At 36.0% G+C, this 19,435-nt stretch overlaps 1 protein-coding gene across 2 annotated transcripts in view; it reads right to left on the bottom strand.

Annotated features, from left to right (window-relative positions):
• Nucleotides 1-293: 293 nt before the first annotated feature.
• ATXN10 (ataxin 10) overlaps nucleotides 294-19,435 on the bottom strand; it is a 95,145-nt gene continuing 76,003 nt past the window's right edge. For both annotated transcript variants that reach the window (XM_048952567.1, XM_048952578.1), the window contains exons 10-11: nucleotides 18,018-18,081; nucleotides 294-1,475 (exon numbers count right to left, since the gene is read on the bottom strand). In XM_048952567.1, coding sequence (XP_048808524.1) covers nucleotides 1,288-1,475; nucleotides 18,018-18,081 — 252 coding nt within the window. In that variant the 3' untranslated portion in view covers nucleotides 294-1,287. The remainder of the gene's footprint in view (nucleotides 1,476-18,017; nucleotides 18,082-19,435) is intronic.

Here is a 19,435-nt window from a genome sequence, read left to right as displayed (position 1 = left end):
ACAAAGTCTGTTACAAGTAGTTTCAGGACATAACCTTACCTTTCCAGTTGAGAATTGATTCAATTACAAAAACATAAACAATTTAACTTTTCTGGGACCTTTCCGTTTGGACTGAAGATAAGCAAATGAAAGCAGCGATACATAAGAGCTAGTAACATTAAGTTGTAATTCTTATTTGGTAGATATGTGGAGGACTACATTTCTTCAATACCAGGGCAAGGTATGGCAAACACAGTGTTAACCTTAACTACCCCCCCTAACCCACTCCCACCCCACCCCCACCAATCCTCCCCTTTCGCAGCCCCCCTTCTCAAGCCCCATCTCATTCATGCCACATTCCACAGTGGCAGGGTCCAACAACAATATAGGAGGGTACCCAAAATGAAGAGGCAGGGCCCTCCATTCTTCTGCCTCTCTTGAATTAATTAACTGGAAATGAGTTTTGTCAATGTTTTGGAAAGGCAGAGGGGTGAAAAGAATCTGCTAGAATTAATCACAGTGAGAAACTACCTCTTCAGCAGTCTGCCAGAGTTCAGAAAACCCATGAGAAGTGCAAAATAAAAGGAAAGTGGGCTGACTTACCATCCAAAGGAACAAATAAAATTCAAACAAACACCAAAGTCTCCAAAACAGAGACATGCCCCAGTGCAAAGGAATGTAGCATCTGTTGCCACAACAGCTTCAGCTTTGTTTTTAATATACTTGTCACAAAGAGTGAAAGGTATCAAGGCAGAAAACACAATTTATTAACAATTTAATATGCTGAAGGCATGTTTTGTTTAATTCAATAAATATTTACGTACATTCAACATTCCAGTGATCTTTATGTAAGGACAGTTATTTAAGCATAATGAGAGAAAACAAAAAACTTTCACTGTTTTGCCCTGGTTCAGCACAGATCTTGTAAAATATAGAGGGCAAATTGCAAAGTAGTTATTTTAGTTGTGTTCTTTAATGATAGTTGCCCTCAGGCTTAGCAAAGGAAATTCTAACTCAATAGGTCATCTTTGCACTAATGAAACAGGAAAGTAATGACATTTCAACCGTGTGAAAAAGAAGGATTTTTCTCCATAAATTCATCTACCCTACGTATATAGAAAAAAGCAGACATATCTCTTTGTTTACAACAGGAAGGGAGAACAATTGTATGGCAGTTTCTCCAAGAGTGAACAGAACACATTCAGCCAACTGGAACTAAAATTGAAGAAGTCTTGATTGTCTCAGCAGGGAAAACATTTTAAAAGAGAAATCCTCTTTTAATGAATCAACTGTTCTTAATTTTTTTGTTCATGAAGGCTTTTTTCTGGCAGATCTCAGAATTAACTTCTCATCTTGTTTCTCTATCTGTAAACCCATACTCTCAAGGGCAGAATTATCTGCCAGCCCTTTCTCCTCCATCTGGGCAATAAGCTGTTGGTTTCTTTCATTTTGTTCAGTGAGATTTCGGATGGCATATACTGCCCACTGGTTCAGAACTGTTGAATAGAGTTAAGGATCATTATTTAATTTTTTTTTTCTTTTTCATTGTAATTTGTTAACATCTTTCCCCCCATTCCCTCAAACCCAGAAAAACAGAAGAAATCAAGGGCTTGAAAAAGTAAGATACCTACAGATTATGTCCCTGTACCCAAAAGACTTGCATATGAAGTAATTTACGTTTAAATGAGGTACATCCATTAACTTCAGTCACATTTACTGGGTTTTATCTTGAATAAAAATTTAAAAAGAACACAAACTGCAGGAATTAAAAGGACATTTTAAAAAATAGAATGATAGCTAATTGAACTGTGCTAATAAACTTCTTAATAAGATTAAAATAGAAGATAAAATCATTCACTTCACTGTGCTTACAGTCCTAACACCTCAACACTGCACATCCGAGAACCGGCAAACAACATGAACTGTACAGGTATAAGCAAGAAGATGACTGATTACTCTCAATGCAAACGTTGAAGAAACGCAGATAAAGAGAAACACATCCATGCTAACAACTAAAAATAGCAGAAGAATGTGGGAGACACTTAAAATATTTAACCTTTAAAATTATCTAGATTCAGTTCTTTGTGCCTGGATGCTTTTACAACCTCGCCAACATAAAAGACACTATGATCAGCGGCAGGTAGTTCCTGCTCGTGTTTAAATGGGCACAAGCTGCAACTTATTCACCTTCTAAGGTGGGCCCTTGAGGCCAGGATTGAGGCACACATTAGGGACATAGGCAAAGGATTTTAACTCCCAGGATTATCAGTCAGGCATTTTCCAAATGAGCTACACTGTTCATTTTATGAAGTGTCAGAGTTGTTAGCCCTAATTCTGTAACTGAAAAGCTGTGTGATGATATAATCTTTCCCAACTTACCCATACGGGAGGCAAGCAATTCTGCATCACACAAAAGTGGTTTGCCTGCAGGGCACCAATTATTTAGTACATGTAGCTTCACATCCAGTAGAAGAATATGCATAATTTACTCATCTCATTGATGTGTTTTGGGCTGGACAGTGTCTAAGCAGAGAGATGAGATAGTGCTGTTATGGGCATTTGCCAGGGCATGACTGGAGGGGAAAATCAATGGGGGAAGATGGGAATCTCAGCCAAAAGAATAAAATATGCAAATTGGACATTGTTACACAGTCTATCATGATAACATTTGCAAAATCTGCTATTTCTGCACCAGCCACTGCACATGTATTCTTACAACAGTCTTAATACTTTCTGTACATATCTTGCACGGAATGTTGTGCCCACCTCAATCCTGTCTCCTCATAACCACAGATATAGTTTAATGCCAAAAAATACTAGACTGAAATAAAAAGCCCACAAGGAATCCTCAACAGAGAGAAATGTTTAAATGAAGAGTATATTGGCCAAACATCAGAGGAAACATACATGCTAGGGAACAATACTGCACTGGCATGCATTAGTGAAACGGCCCCCTGCCCTTTAGCAGTAATTCGTATTTACTTAAACATTCATGCAGCACAAAACTGGAAACAGAAGTGGTAAAGCTGCAACAAATATAACACTATTTTTCCAACAGTTTTTCAAACTGTCAGGGAACACGCTGCACACTTCTGTCATTTATTCTGGCCAAAGGCTGGATCCAAGTGGGGTATTGACAAGGTAGAGAAATGTAGAAAAGAAAATCGTATTTCACATGGAAACCTAAAAAGGTGAACCTGACAGAGAATCAATGTATTGTCTTCTGGCAGTGTATCACTACTACGGTTAAATGAAAAGACAAGTGCCAAAATATGTATGTAAGTTAGATAAACTGAGTATTTCCACTGAAGATTACATTTGTGTATAAAAAACCCAACAAAATATCACAGAAATCCAATCATACAGAAGCAGAATCTCCTTAATCAGCTTCAATGGAGAGAAAAAACTTCAGAATGCTGGAACATGCAACGAATGGAGATGAATAAGCACATGGAAAGAGGCTGATACCTATCAGCCTTAGCTCCGATTTAGGGCATTTAATGAGTGCCAGAAAGTAACATGAAGTTCTTCCAGTGTATTTGAGAAAAATGCTGTCACCCCCATGGCTCTTCTCCTAGGAGGAGGTGCAGAGTTCTCCGGTGTTAAACCACAACACTGAATTTCACTTGCATAAAAAAATATCTCCTTAAAAAAAAAAATAAAATTCAAAGACTGATAGTTTTCGTGCAAAGAGCCTCCCAGAAAATAAAAAAGTATTCTTTTTTTTTTTTTTAATTTGTCTTGGGAATACTCCTGCTGCACTTCTAAAATCCACAGCAAATGATGTTTTCCTATTATCATATCCATTCATGCTTAGATAATATCTAAGACACCCCCATTATTTTATGAACTCTGTCAGCATTATGGCATTTATCATTATTGACTACTGTAGCTGAAGCTGCAAAATGGTTTCAATAACGTTTTTCACTCATTCAAAAACTCTTTTCTGTATACAGGTTTTCCATTGTAAATTCAGGCATGAATATGCATGATTTCCCTTGTTCACATGCTGTGTGAGGCTAAGACCTTTGGATGGCTGTGTGCAGAACTAGACAGTCTTAAGTGTCAGCAGAGATTAAAGCTAGTCGCCAGTTAATATTCACATTACCCTCTTGCTCCTCTCCAAAAATAGAGACACACAGAGAAAATTAAACATATTCGAGAGTCTCTAATCCTACCAACAATTTAAGCACTTTATTGTAAGCTCAGCTTTAGAAAGAGAGCTTCTAAAGTTTCCATAGTTACTACAAATAACAGCATGAGCCTGTTTGTTGTCATACAGCATAAAAGAAATGTAGCAAGCACTGTAGAGCTGACTGGAGTAATGCTGTCTAGATTTTTCCAGCAGAACATACTGCGGTGTCAAATTAATGTTACAGACAAGGAAGTGAAGATTACATCTCTCTATTGCAGTGGAGAGGGCATACAAAAGAAATTAAAATTTAATTTCATTTTTGCAGGAGCTTCACTACTAGACCGTGTCCAGTAAACAAGTATATGCATAGAAATTCTTTTCCAATGCAGTTTAGTACTGTATGCTATATGATTCCTAAATTATTTTTACTTATACAAACAATACAGAACCACCTTGTTTTGTGTTCCACACTTGTGTAACAAGTTTTCAAACAGCAATTTAACCATCAATCTCCTCTGGATCATAACTTCAACTGGCAGGGAGGAGGCAAGGAGGCAGAAAGGAAAGGTGTCTGCCCTAAAGAATAAAAAGTGTTGCTATCTGTAATTAACAAATACAAAAACTATGTCCCGTGAATTCTCTAGTAATTTTGCCATTGACTGCAAAAGGGAACTTTTCATAATTCTATTCTTTATTTTCTTATGGATTCTGCTACCACAGGCTGCAAGAGCAAGCTAGTGCTAGCAATAAAATACTGACTGATTTAGGAGTTTACTGCCATATGAAAATACAATTGCGTGTTGTCAGAAGCCAATAACCAATATCCTGTTGTGAAGCATTACTGGAGAGGTGGAGTGATAAAAAAAAACAACTCCTCCTTTTCATTCTCATCTCAGGTACTCAAATTTGCTAAGTCTGTTGTAACCTCCATGACCGCTCTTCTGTTCCTGGAAAAGTGATGGAACAACTTGTTTTGTATACTCTCTCTAAGCAATTGGAAGAGAAGGTTATCAGGAGTAGTCACAATGGATTCACCAAAGGGACATCTCTTCTTGGTGCTGCATAGCAGCAGGACAAGGAGTAATGGCCTAGAAGTTGAACACAGGAAGTTCTGTACTAACATGTGGAAGAACTTCTGTACATTAAAGATGATGGAGCATTGGAACAGGTTATACAGAGAGACAGTGGAGTCACCTATGGGAATAATCAAGATCCGTCTGGATGCCTACCAGTAAGACCTTTTGTAGAGTACCTGCTTTAGCAGGGAGCTGGACTCAATGATCTACTGAGGTCCCTTCCAAATCCTGCAATTCTGTGATTCTGTGATCTTTATGAATTGTTCTGTACAACAGTATGGATTCTACAGATGAAAAAGAGTTGACATAACTATTAATGAGTTTTGAATCTGATTTGGTAGATAAGCATGAATACATAAGTAATGCTGAAAGTACTTAGCTTGAAAAAGGAAAGTAATAAGTTCTCAAGCAAGTTCAGTATTATCATTAACTGATATAGGACATTAAAGAATAGGGGCAAGGAGACTGAACTATGTACTTTGTTCTTCTTAAGTTCTCTTGATGTTTATTATTTCTGAGAATTTCTATATGCAACATAATTGGTGGAGGCCTGATATGCTACATAGTTCAGATACTTTTATTTGTTTCAGTTTGAGAATTACCTGCACTACATTAGTTTTTCTGTAATTAAACAATTGCTTTGGAAACTCTCTTCCACAACAGTCAGTTGTTGAGAGGAGAAAAAGATGATATTCCTTGTCTGATTTCATTAACTCACTTAATTCAGATTTTTTGACTACTTAAACATTAGGTTTATTCAAACCAAATATAGGAAGAGATACAAAACATTATCAAGACTGACAACCCACACAATTTGGAATCATAATTAAACTGACATTTTATGCAATAGCTAAAGCTGTCTTTCTTCTCAAAAAGCTTTTCTGGAACAGGTCTATACGACTGGAAACCAGAGTTAATCAAAACACAGTCCTTGCTAACTATATTTTATACTTTCCAGTCTTCAGCACACAATCCAATTCTTGCTACACCTTCTACAGACAAGAATGAAATACTGAAGTGTTAAATTACAAGAATCACTTCCACTTATGGACCTGACTGGATCACCCTGGCGAGAAATAAAAAGATCTTCCTGTTAAGACTTTCAAGTCATTTTAAGTACTTTCATATCACAGCAACTTCAAAACAATTTTTCTCACCATTAAAACAGGTCTCTAGACAGCTACTGGCACTGTTAATCACGTTTGTTTTTAATGTGCTAAGACTGACCACATGTAGAAGATAGTCATGATTTTGGTCCCTCACTGTCAGACAAATAGCTTACAAAGTTCTACAAGTCTCTTCCTATTGGGGATTTTAGTAGTTTTTTGTAGTACTAGAAGCTGTAGAAAATGACATCAATTTCTTAAAACTTTTCCTTCATCTGTAAATAAGTTTTATGCAATAGTTAAAGCTGTCCTTCTTCTCAAAAAGCTTTTCTGGAACAGGTCTATAGGTTGAAGACATTACCTGAAAAAAGTAATCATAGAAAACATAAAGATCTAAGGATCTTAACATATTTACTTATTTTGAAGAAGTTATATAATATTTTTGGAGCACGTTTGGGACTCCATTTATTCCTGACATTTGATTATCACCATCAGAAAGCTTTAGGAATTCAGTCTATGCAAACTTGGAATATTCTGCTTAGAAGCTACAACAAAAAGGCCTAAAATTCTTTGGTTGTTGTATTTTTACTTAGCAGATTCCACAGCAGTCAACACCATCCATGTCTGCAGTTGCCACATCCTGAATTAAAAAGCTGGAAACAGGCAGTGCCTTATCAGCCAGGAATGTCCTTCCCTTCACCCTGCTTGACCTGGCTCTTGCAGAGAGTACAATCAAACTCATCTCATATAGCAGCTTCAAAGGTGGAAGTACACTGGATGCTGTAAGAGGCATTTATTCCTGATCTATAGCATCAGGAAACTGAGAGCAGAGGTTCAATTTCACTGCAAGTCTCATTTGCTCATAGGTCAGTAGGAGATTTGGACCATCCACCTTCAAGCCAGCTTCAATCTTGACCACTATGTGGCAGCAAAGCTTTGCTGGAAGTGCACTATTAAGGTGCCTGCAGCCAGCCCTGCCCTTCTCTTCCTCCTCCTTCTCACTAGGAGGGAAGGAGCAGATTGGTACAAGCACTTCAAGTCCAAACCCACCTCCATGAGCTATTTAGATTAAGAAAGAAAGCCTACCCATAAAAATCTGAACTAAGGTTTACAGTTAGAATTCCACTCTGCAGAATAATATTGCTTTGCCAGAGCAAGATCTCAAATGATATGATTTCAGAAAAGATCAATGGGCCAAACTACCAAATAGTTTCAATATTAGGACTGCGTATAATTCACAGTCTGAAGAAATTAAGAAACACCTGTAGGAGAAAATAATTACATACTGCATATTTTCTGTTCCTTCTGTCAACCTTCCAGCAGTAATTTTTTCCTTCACCAAACATCATCTTCTTATAGCTACATATACTTCTACCAGTCTCCAAACATCCCACCTGTTAGCTGTTTCTTAAAACATGCCTTGGGTATACAGTTTCCTTTAAAACTGAGCTGATGTACTATGTATAATAGGTATATTATAGGTATGTTATGTCTCATCTATAACTTCCAGTGAAATTTAATCCAACTAAACATCTACGGCCAACAATTTAAGACCCGAATGGGCAATTACTGATCTTTAGTCCAACACTTCTGCAAAGAATACAGACCACTGAAATTTAAGGCACTCTTGAAATCGAGCCTGTCACTTCTGTTTTATTCATATTTTTTACATATTTTTCTGAAAGATATCCAGTATTGACTGGGAGATTTCACTGAATCCTTAATATTCCACTGGCTAAATCTTTTCACTCATTACAGTCTGAGATTTCTTTACAGTTTAGGCTTTTTCAAACACTAGTTTTTATTATGGATTTGAAAAACAACACCACCACCACCACCATCACAAATCTTGATCGCAGCAATCAGTACGGATCTTTTTTATGAACTAACCACAGAAACTGAGGAAGACAAAAGATGCTTTCCTACATTCTTGACCCCTCTTCCTTCCATTTGTACTTTTCAGTGCTTCTTCTGAAGTTCAGGCACCGGGTTTATGTGACGAATTATGCCAAAATTTGCTATTTGGCTACAAGGCCAACACCAGCTGCCTCCTCCTTTCAGCTTTTTTCTGAGTAATTTCATTAAAATGAAAAAGATAACCCAAAAACATCCAGGTGGCCTCTTAGCACTGCCCTCAAAAATAGAGTTCTAGCTCTTCATGTTATTTGGAAATACTTTTCCAGCACTACTTAACCATGCAATGGACAGATCCAGATTTTGAGACTCTTTCTTTCAGGGCTTGCTTGTCTGATTTTAGTTATACACAGCCCACATCAGTGATGGCCAGATAACTGGTACCTGATTTTCGTTAAATTGATGTATACTACTTCAGTAATTTGACTTACTCGAGTAATTATATAGATTTTTTTTTCCACCTGTTTCACTTGTATTTCTAGGTTAGCAGATCACACCAGACACCACCGAAAAGTTTACTATATCCAAGCTCCTTATATATATGTTTTTACATTTGTCAGCTAAGAAACATTTACTCCATATTCTACGCGGCTCCTTTCATTCTCTGCAGGACTTAAAAGGAGAATGTCAACACACCTTAGCACACTAAGAAATTAAACATAATTTCTGTCAAGTACTATGAAGCTACTAAAGCCATACTACATACTTAGTTACACCAAGCTATGTTTTTACATTATTTTAATAATGTCTTATGCAACGGCTTAATTTTTTTTTTTTTTAATGTAAGCCATAACCTCTACTTTGTTACACTTTTTCCTATACTCAGACTTTTAATACTAGCTTAAGACCATGAATATGACACGTTCATTTTCACTGCTTAAGTTGCCCATTTTTAAAAAATTATGACTTACTTTTAATAGAAACTCATAATTTATGAGTAATGAGTCAATAAATCACCTGTTTTAAAACAGAAAGAATCACGCTCTTGATACATTTCAAGCTAATACACTACAGTTACTATATTCTATTACACTACTCTTGTTTTAAGAATTCATGACAACTAAGCTTAAGCACTAGTTATCTATAACAGGTACTAGAAAGTTAGGAAATAGGTACAATAAGAAGAAAAAGCTTCAATTACTGTTACATGTTCAAAATGCCTCAGCTTATCTTCTTTTCCCAAGTACAGAAAGAAAAAATTAAAATTCCACTATGTTGAAACTCATGTATCAAATAACTACTAAAGCTTACTGCAAGCACTGAGGCTTAAAGAACTGAAGCAAGGGGGATGGTAATTGCGTTAACAAACTCAACAGATATCAGGAAGAGTGTGGTCATCTTAAATTTCCTTAGACATACAAACAAATAAGCTCCACCCATACAGAGACATACATTCATGCACATTTGTATGTATACATACAGAAATAAACAGCTTTTCTAAAACCCTTATTAAAATGGAAATTAAAGAGGTCAAATAGAACTTCAAACAATCTTGCACGAGACTGGAAAAAACATCTTAACACATGAAATGCAGTCACGATAACTCTAATCTATATTTCTGAAAACTAAGAAAGTGAGATAAGCAGAATCACAATTTGGATAGAAGCTTTTTCTATTTTTAATAGAGATTCAACTACATGTGTAGATTATTCAACAAGGATCTCTATGCCTACCCACTTTTCAGCATAGTACTCAAGTATTTTATGGATTAAGGGCTTCTGAATAATGCAGGTGCTCTAACTCCCACACTAATGCTTTCAGTAATTTCAAATGTCACTTCATGACAAATAAAACAACGAAGGTAAATGAAACTCCAGTTCCAGTGTCATAGATATTAGATGAGATCCAGCATGCGTCTAAAAATAACATCAGTCAAATCAATGGGTGTTTTGAAAGATGCAACTGAATTATAACCAACTAAGCTTTTACCATCATGTTTTGCAGATAGCCACTGGCCACCATTACAAATGCTGTGATCACAGGAAATGTCAGCATTTCTTTGAAGGAACACTAAGAGATAAGAACAAATCATCAGGGTAAGTGGGGACTGCAAAAATACTCTTAGGGAGACAGAATGCAAAGGTTAGATTTTGGAAAACATTTTGAAAATTACAAGAACAAAGACTATGCAAAGATCCAGGGAAGAGAGGAAAAAGACAAAAAGATCAGGAAGAAGCTATGTAAGACAATGCATTCACCAGCTGAAAGTACAGACTGTTTTAACAATACTGACAGATAATGGAACAACAGAAAAATGTCAAAATAAAGATATTATGCAGAGCATAATTACATAATGTAATTATGTAAAAATACAATAATTAGCCATATTACATCTGAATTTTTTTTTGAGGCATGCAAAAAAACAACATCAAGAAGAAGGACTGAAATACGATAAGGCATTCCATGTAGGAGGCATTCCATACTCAGCAATATTTTTGAACCATTCTTAGGTTTATTTAAACAAACAAACAGAACAAACAAAAAACACCTTTAGGACTCAAATTTTTAGTCTCAATTCAGAGAATTTTTTAAAAGCCTACTGAAAAATTAAGCAAGCTGTCTGAGCTATAAAAACAACAAAGAAATCTTTTATTTGCTTGTTTGTTTGTTTATTTTGTGCTCTTGGTAACTAAAGATCTGCTTTAGTCTCAAGCCTGTCATGGATTTCAGTCCACCAAGACGATTAGGACGGAAGATAAATATGACAATATTTCATTTAGAAACAGAATTATTAAATTCTTTAGTTTTACATGCATGAGTTGGTGCTTACATAGATTACTCTTTTCAAGGGATTACAAGTATTTTAATGTGACATTTGAAAGAGTCTTCTTGCGTTCTGTATAGCTCTGTTAAACATTCTCCAGCACACACATTCTTGATGACAGTTGTCATTTGTTGCAAGTGAGGAGAAGTAAAATACTAAGGAACAGACTTCATATTTGCATGCCATCAAATCTGCTTTAGTATTTTATATATCTTCAAGAAAACTAATACTAACTTCCCTATGAAATTTGTATTTCAGTATTCTCACCAATCATTCATGAAATTAAGGAATCAGCAATTTGAAATATGCCACTGTTAAACACCCAAATAAATTTGATCTATTAACAGTTCTCGAAGAAAAAACCTCTATAAATTAATTCTGAGAGTTTGGGGATTTTTTTTGTTATCTTCTACAAGAGTTGCGTGTTAGGCAAAAACCCCAATATGCTTGGCAACTGTGAACTAATTAAGACATCACAATGTAGCATCAATTTCATTTACCAGGAAAGTACCTTTATGTGCTCTAAAGAACTCAAGAAAGTCATGTTATATATGAAATGAAGCTAGAAATTTGATACCAGAATTGTAACTCCCAATTTTCTTCCCCAGTCAAGAAGCTGAGAAAAAAAGGAGGCAGAACTTTCATTTCCCAGACAATCTCTCCATGAGCTGCACACTACATTCCTCCTGTGGTCTTATATTAAGGAGGACTTTGTATTAAAAAAAAAAAAGAAACTTTATTACTGATCCAGCCAACTGATGCAGAACATCTCACAAGAAAACCCTACATTTTTTGTTCTCAACCTCAAGTAGATATTTTTCCTCCGATAAAATAAATGCTTCAGAAGTGCACTCTGAGTCAGAAATTAAATCAACCAAATATAAGGATTAAGTCTTTTTTTTTTCTTGGTTCTTTTTGTTAACTCTAGGTGGGTTCTGTTCCAAATAATTTTCAAAATATAGAAAAGATAAACAGTGGGTTAAGACATGGAAGTTACATTCCAATTCTTAAGATGGGAAGTCAGTGTCAAGAGTGATTCAAAGTAGGATTAAGTTACACAAATGCCTTCTGTGCCCTTTTCAACAGGGACCACAAACCTTGATCTTGTCTCTTTATAGAAGTCCCACTTTGGATACTTCACTCAATATCCTATTAAAAAAAAAAAAAACAACATAACACAATGCACTACTTATGATGGAATCCACACTTCTGTGGTCCCCTAACACTTCTGTAAGAACAAGACCGGCTACTTGCAATGCTCCTTTCATGAGCGTAAAGATCCCCACATGTATAGTGACAGAAATAGACACTGGTGGGCAGATGACCTTCACAACTAAAACCAAAAGCATCATTGAGGAATAGCTTTGTTTTTCGTTTCATCATGAGAAGTTTGAAGCCTCTTGGGAATCATTTACAAAGTGGGCCCACTGCAGCTGCTACAGAATCCATTATTGTACAACACTAAAGGACTCCCCTGTGTACCACGTGGACCCCATAGGCTCCATTAGTATCAAACAAAATATAGCTACAAAGAGTTCACAGCAACTTGCAGAAACATGATGTCAACTGCTGAACAAGGTGAAAGAAATACGCCCCTCTCAGGGACTGTACTTGCTCAGCAAACAGTCATACTTGCACCTGTTCTAACTTCTGACTGGTTCATCTGAATAGAAAACACAGAAAGGAACCTGAAATTTCTGTATATGCCATTAACCAGAAATTCTCCATGCATTCCAGGGATTTAAAAAAGAATTGTCAGCATGTGGGAGTTCAATTGGATGGAACCAGCGTATGCCACTACATGATTTCTTCCTGCTTGACAATTTTAATTTTCATTTTATTTCCACCTATAGTAGTCACCTGCTACTCAGATGCTATTTAGCTATTGTCTCTGGCAATATGAACCTAAAGGTCCAGGTCAACAAGTTTCTGCTCTTCAACTGTGCTGACAAGTCCCATTTTTTTTTTACTGCCAATCTGTAGCTCCTCAGCCACTGTGGGGACACTAAAAACTGAGTCACTACTACCTTTTTGTTAAAGTCACAGTGCCAACCAGCACTGGTTTAGAGCAATTAAGATTCTCACAGTGTTCTATATCAGAGGATCAGGGTTGCAGCAGCAGCAGCCTGCGATAATGGAAAACTGCAGCCCTCTGCCAAAGAACACAATTCTTTTTAGCCCAAGCAGACTTCAGACTTATGCACCAAAGAAGCTGTCTATGGGATGAGGACAAGGGCAGTTTCTTCCAAATGGACAGAACTTGACAGGCTGTGGAGAGTTTTCATCAGTAGTTGAGTTCTTTTGCATTGACCATAGCCATTGAAATAATGTTGTTTTATGTATGTCATGAAAATACAGTCAAATAGTTCATTTTAAAATGGTGAATGCAGAGGCAGTGCCTAAAGCAAGCTTGCCAAAGAAAGATAACCATTACCGATATAATATTATGCTGTCTTTTCTTTCCAGACAAAAAGGGATAGCCACATTTACATGAAAATGCTCAACAATATCATGATTTACTCTAAAAAGTCAAGTCGCACTCCTGTTTTTGCTTTCTGTTGGCTTCTATTCAGCAGTGAGGCTTTTTCACTGTATGTGGCTTGTTTTACGTGGTACTCTGTAACTCAGAAATAAAATGTCTGTCAGTTCCCCCTAAAGTTTTTGCTGGCAACTCACAAAAACAAATGACCATTGTTGTAGACCATAGCAACTGGATTTCTTCTAATTCCAGCTAAAAGTTTCATGAACCACAATTATACCTGTTGCTGTCATCAAGTCAGAATAAGGCTTATGGAAGGAGCATCTGAAAATTAACTTCTTTTGCTCCATTTCCATCCACAATTCAAATTACTCAGACTAAGGACTAAAGACAATGTATGGATATCCACAGTAGCCACAGCTCCTTTCACTAATGCTGAATATTTTTATTGATGAAACAAAGCCATCTGGGTGTTTACTCATACAAGTAAAATTATGTGCATGCACATACCACACAACAATATCTTTTTTTTTTTCCTATGTGTGACTGCACTTTCACTAACAGAAAAACATGCCTAATTAGGGTTAACATAACATAGACACCTACAGAAGATGAATTCCAATTAACTTCTGTCACAAAATCAATGTATTGAAAACTGACTAAAGGAATCTCATAACTTTAAGACTGGTAAGCAATCTCCCAAAATCAAAATATTATATTTTCAAAACTGCATTTCACTTCTCATCTTCAAAATTGACCACTAACTAGCAGTTACTACATTGCAGTGTTCTGAATGCAATGACCATTTGTAAATTTGCAATAAATATTTTTAAGGGCAGTCATTACATTTTAAAAAGATGAGCCTAAATGTCAGGAAGATGCGAAAAACAGAGAACAACTTTCAGAGTGCCACTGTGAGTTAAGGTAAACTGAAATGTCTTCAATAATAAATATTTTTGGATGTTGGGGATCAACAATACTTTGATCAGAATGGGCTAGCCTCCTTTCTTGTGCTAAGCAACTGGTACCTGTGAAAGGTCAGAAACGAAGCTGGAAGGAGCAGTAAGAGATGAGAAAAAGGTAGCGGATGAGGAGATGGGCCCTTTTCTGATGTTATCATCTGTCAGATATGAGGAAGATGATGGCTAAGGGAGCAGAATAAAATACATTTTATTCTAGACACCAAAATATGAATTCAAATTGAAAAAAGCTGAAGTAATGCAAATGTATCAGCTGAACTTCAGCTTGTAATTTTATAACTAATGAACTTCCTGGTATTTCTATGCACATTACAAAGTTGTTCGAGAACTCAAAGGATGCAATTTTATAGTAATGACAGGTTCACATAGGAATTCATTTTAAGATAAGAGCAGACCCATTTCTCTTTCAGTGTGCTTCAATATGCAAAAAAAAAAAAAAAAAAAAAAGATTTATTAAATAAGATTTCTCCTCTCAAAAATGATAAAGGACTCTTAAGATCTAACATGGCAGTTTACTTTTTCCTGATGAACTGCATATTGTAGGAAAATGATTTTTTTCTACCCAGAAAAGAATTGTATCACTTTTACCACAATTACACCTTCTTTAGACAATTTTGTAGGTATGACTTGGAGGCAGAACTCGATAAAATCTTCAAAATCAGAGCATTTACTTTGTTTTATGTAGAAAATCTAATAACAGCTTAGCTATTGAGCTTGGATGTCTCAAAACAGACAAAGCTCAAATAAAAATGTGCATCTACGCAGAGCTTTAGGAGAAAATACAAGATGATCTTATATTAAAGGAAACTAGCTGAAGCTTTTCCAGCCATTTTTACAAAAGGAGACACAAGCAACACAGGTTTTGTGAAACCACAAAAACAGGCCCTAGGAAAAAAAGAATACAAAGGAAAGTTTCTGGACATGACTTCCTAAAGAAACCCATGTTGAAGAGCTACAGAATGATTTCCCTTCCTTGCAGCATTCTACATCCTCTTGGGAGGTGAGTGATTGTATTCAATTTTCAGCAACTCTTTCAACATCTATCTCAAGAGATGTCTATATACTTTCTTTAAGAAATATTCCTTGAAAGGAGACAAAGTACATTCTCTCTGGATTGCAAGGTTACAATGCGGGTATGTTTCAATTTTAAGCAAGTATGCTTTCAAATCAGTAAGAGCACTGTTCTGTTTCACAAGCACCACAAAATGGGTTTGTTCCAGGCAGAACTGGGTGCTAAGAGGGAGATGGGAATTAGCAAAATCTCTTCAGATGAATGCTATGCAATGCAACGGAGCTGGACACCCACATGCTACCGAGGCCTTGGTTTATGGGGTCTGGAAGAATCCAAACATTCTAAGAAGCAGATAAAAGCTGAATTGGATACAGGCAGCTCAGTACACAGCAGACAAGGAATGCTAACAGGCAGAAGAGAAGCAGGGAAGCAATAAATTCAAGCAGTACAGCACTGTTTGGAATAACTTCATGCCAAAACAATAAATGCAGTAGCCAGAAACTGCTCTCCAAAAGCTGACAAAGCAAATTTTGCCACAGCAGGCTAGTCTCTACTCTGCCCAAGTGCTACTACATTTTCACGTACCTGCATGCTATGGATCAGTGATGAAAGCTCATATTAAGATGTGTTACTGTGTTTAGCAAGCCATTAAAACCAATTAAGTGAAGTTTTAACTTCTGGCAAGAAGTTTATAGTTCAGCCATAAAATGCTGGTTTGTACCAGAAGTTGTAAGAACTTTGACAATTTAGTAAAAGCTCCCATGGTATTTTATTTTCTTTTCACTCAAGACTGTAAACTGCAGTTCTACTCTTTGAAGGCCTCAAATTATTCTCTTTTTCTAACAGTTAGAATGAAAAATTAGTCATAGAAAGATTCCAAAAGTTGCTGCATGGTTGTGCTTTCAAGCAAAGGAACGGTCACTCAGGATCAAAACTCCTTACTATGTTTTTTTCAGGGCTGCTCTTTTGCTTGGAGAAGGATAATGGGATCCTGTTCGTTCTGCAAACCAGCAGTGCCTCTTTCCAGAATGGGAACAGGGAAGTACTGCTCTACTGTTCAATGCACTGTCAGACACACTGCCAAGATTCTCTCTGCAGGAAATGTGATTAACATAAAAACATTACACATAAGGCAAGTAGTGATAAGTTGATGGACACTTCACATTCATTACTTCTCCACCTACCCTTTTATGACATATTTATATGTAGATGATGTTCTACATCGTCTACGTATCATCTACCTATCTACATCATGTATGGAAACATTTTCACAACTTTTCTTTTTTTTAATGATACTTGTTACAAAGAAGCTTTTTCATAAAAAGTACAGAATGGTTTGAATTGGAAGAGACCTTAACAACCATCTAGTTCAAAATTCCTGACATAAGCAGGGACACCTCTCAGCGGACCAGGTTGCCCAGGGGCCCATCTAGCCTGGCCTTGAATGCCTCTGGGGATGGAGCATTCACAGCTTCTCTGAGCAACCTGTTCACAGATCATCCTCTCTACACATGGTAAATAATCTTTTCCCCATATATCTAATCTAAATCTACTCTCCTTTAGTTTAAAAGCAGTACCCCTTGTTCCATGTAGTGAAGCCACTACAAAGTTTCCCTGGAGCCTACTCTTTTCTCGGCTGAAAAACTCCAACTCAGCCTGTCAATAAGACAAGTGGTCCAGCTCTCTGACCATCTTCATAGCCCTCTTCTGGACACACATATGAGTTAAATCAGTTGAAAGAAAAAAGAAAAATATTAGCTCAGTATGGGAAAGCTAACATTACTTTAAAATTGGAAAGGCACTTGATTTCCTGATGCATTTATCAGAATCTTATACAGAACTAATGATTAGCTGACAGAAAACAACTACTCTAGTTAATGCACCAGCAAGATTACACTGCAGTTCATGAACAGATGGGTAGAACAGTCCAGTTAATAGCTGTCCATCTTCAATGTGAACTTATTTCCTTCCAACAACTCTGTCTTAGAAAGACTGCTCTTAAACTCCAGAAGAAACAAAAAACAACAAAAATGAGGAACTATGTTGTTTATATTAAAATCTTCTCAACATTCCAATAACCTGCATCATTAATACTCTTGATTATACACATTATCATTTTGTAGCTTGCCTGCTTTGTCTCCATGTTTAGAGTAAGTTCTCCATAGTTACATTTAATAAGTGAATTGAATTGATTTACTATAGCTTACCGAATAGATTTCAGTTGAAATGAGAGCTCCAAGATCGGACACAACAAATATATTCTTAATTCGGAGTTCTATCACAATCAGCTGTCTGAATTTATATTTGTAAAACATTAATATTTATTGTTTTAAGAAGTAGAGTATAACTGTGTTTCAATTTACTTAATGTCCAGTTAATGAAAGCATCTTCATGAATTCACTCACTTTTGAACCAAGCAATAAAAATAAGCTACAAACTACTGAGGTTAGTAAGACTTAGATACTGAGTGAAAGCAATGTTGACATGCTTACATTTAACTCTTCACCTTCTTTCTTTTACTTTTCTAAAATGTGTCATATTTAATATATTAGAATTCTTCCATAAAGGATACAAGGATTGTTGTCATCAATGCTGCAATTGTCTAGAATCAGGGGGATGCCATCCAACTCGTAAACCTAAAATAAACACAAAAGCTTAAATCAACAGATTACTCAACAGTACTAATGATATTTCACACAAAAAATAAAGCAAAAATGTGAAAGTGATGTTTGCTTGATTTAGTTAAATGTAAAAACTAAATTGAAGAGTAAAAAAAGCTTTCATTAGCAGTAAGTATAAAACAATAGTAATGAAAACAGACGTTAACTTAATAGTCCTCTTTCATCTACCACATATTTGACTGAGGTATTTTTCCATCCAAGTTCTGTCATATGCTTATTATGCTGAGCCAGAGAATCTACACTTACTGACAGGCAATGTTTGCTTTCTGGAAGAAAAATGAAAAGCTACTGGGTGGAAAAAAAATAGGAAAAAAATGTAAAATACAAATGCACACACAACTGCTAGCTAGTGTGGAATTGCCTGTCTTGCTCATCTTCTATACACAGCCTTCAAATGTGCTACCTACACATACCTAAGCACAAACTCTTTGTATCAAACGAGAGCCACCAACTATAATTCCTTTGATAAGGTCTTCACTGTACTAAAGCAAACAAGCAAAGATGAGATCTATTATATTTCATTTTATGTATATACAAATGTGAATTCACAAACACCATCAAACATTCATGTTTGTGGATATGTAATAGTACAGACTTCTTATGGATTCATACACCAATACGCACGATCTCATCAACAGCTTAGGGCAAACTGATCTTAACTATATATGTGCAGCATAGTTATTTTAAGAAAAATATGCTCCATAAGAAATTTATCTATTATTTTAAGATCTACTGCAGTACCATACATCATCATGCATATTTGTAGGCTTAGGAAAGGTTACCAATTTAAATGGAAATCTATTCTAAATTACCTGCAAAATTTTAACCTTCAAGTATCTTCTTAAAACATATGAGCATTTATTTTGAAAATAGAAAACTAGTGATATTTTAATAAGACTTAATCATGTGATGTATATTTTTAATATTTTTAATATTCTTTAAAGTTCTTTAAGCTGTCTGGACATGGTCCTCGGCAACCTGTTATAGGCAAACTTGAACAGTGCGTCCAGACAAGACGTCCCTCCAGCAGCCCCTTCCAACCTCACACATACAATGATTACAATGCAATTACAATGATTTGATGGAAATCATACTTGCTTAAGTCTTACATTTTTTAAAATTCCTTAAAATTTAATTTCAAACCAGGAACTACTGAGCAAAGGAATTTAGGTACAATGCCACTTTAGAATGTGGATTGATCATGGGATTCTTTCTTTCACCTTTTTTTGCACAAGATCAAAAGCATTTTTATCTATCTTATAAAACAGCACATCAAAGTTTACACTACAGGATGGATCAGCTTTCTCAA

The sequence above is a fragment of the Lagopus muta genome, chromosome 1 (assembly GCF_023343835.1).
Source record: "Lagopus muta isolate bLagMut1 chromosome 1, bLagMut1 primary, whole genome shotgun sequence".
Taxonomy (NCBI): domain Eukaryota; kingdom Metazoa; phylum Chordata; class Aves; order Galliformes; family Phasianidae; genus Lagopus; species Lagopus muta.
Note: the sequence above shows the minus strand (reverse complement) of the source record. Positions and strands in the feature narration are given on the sequence as shown.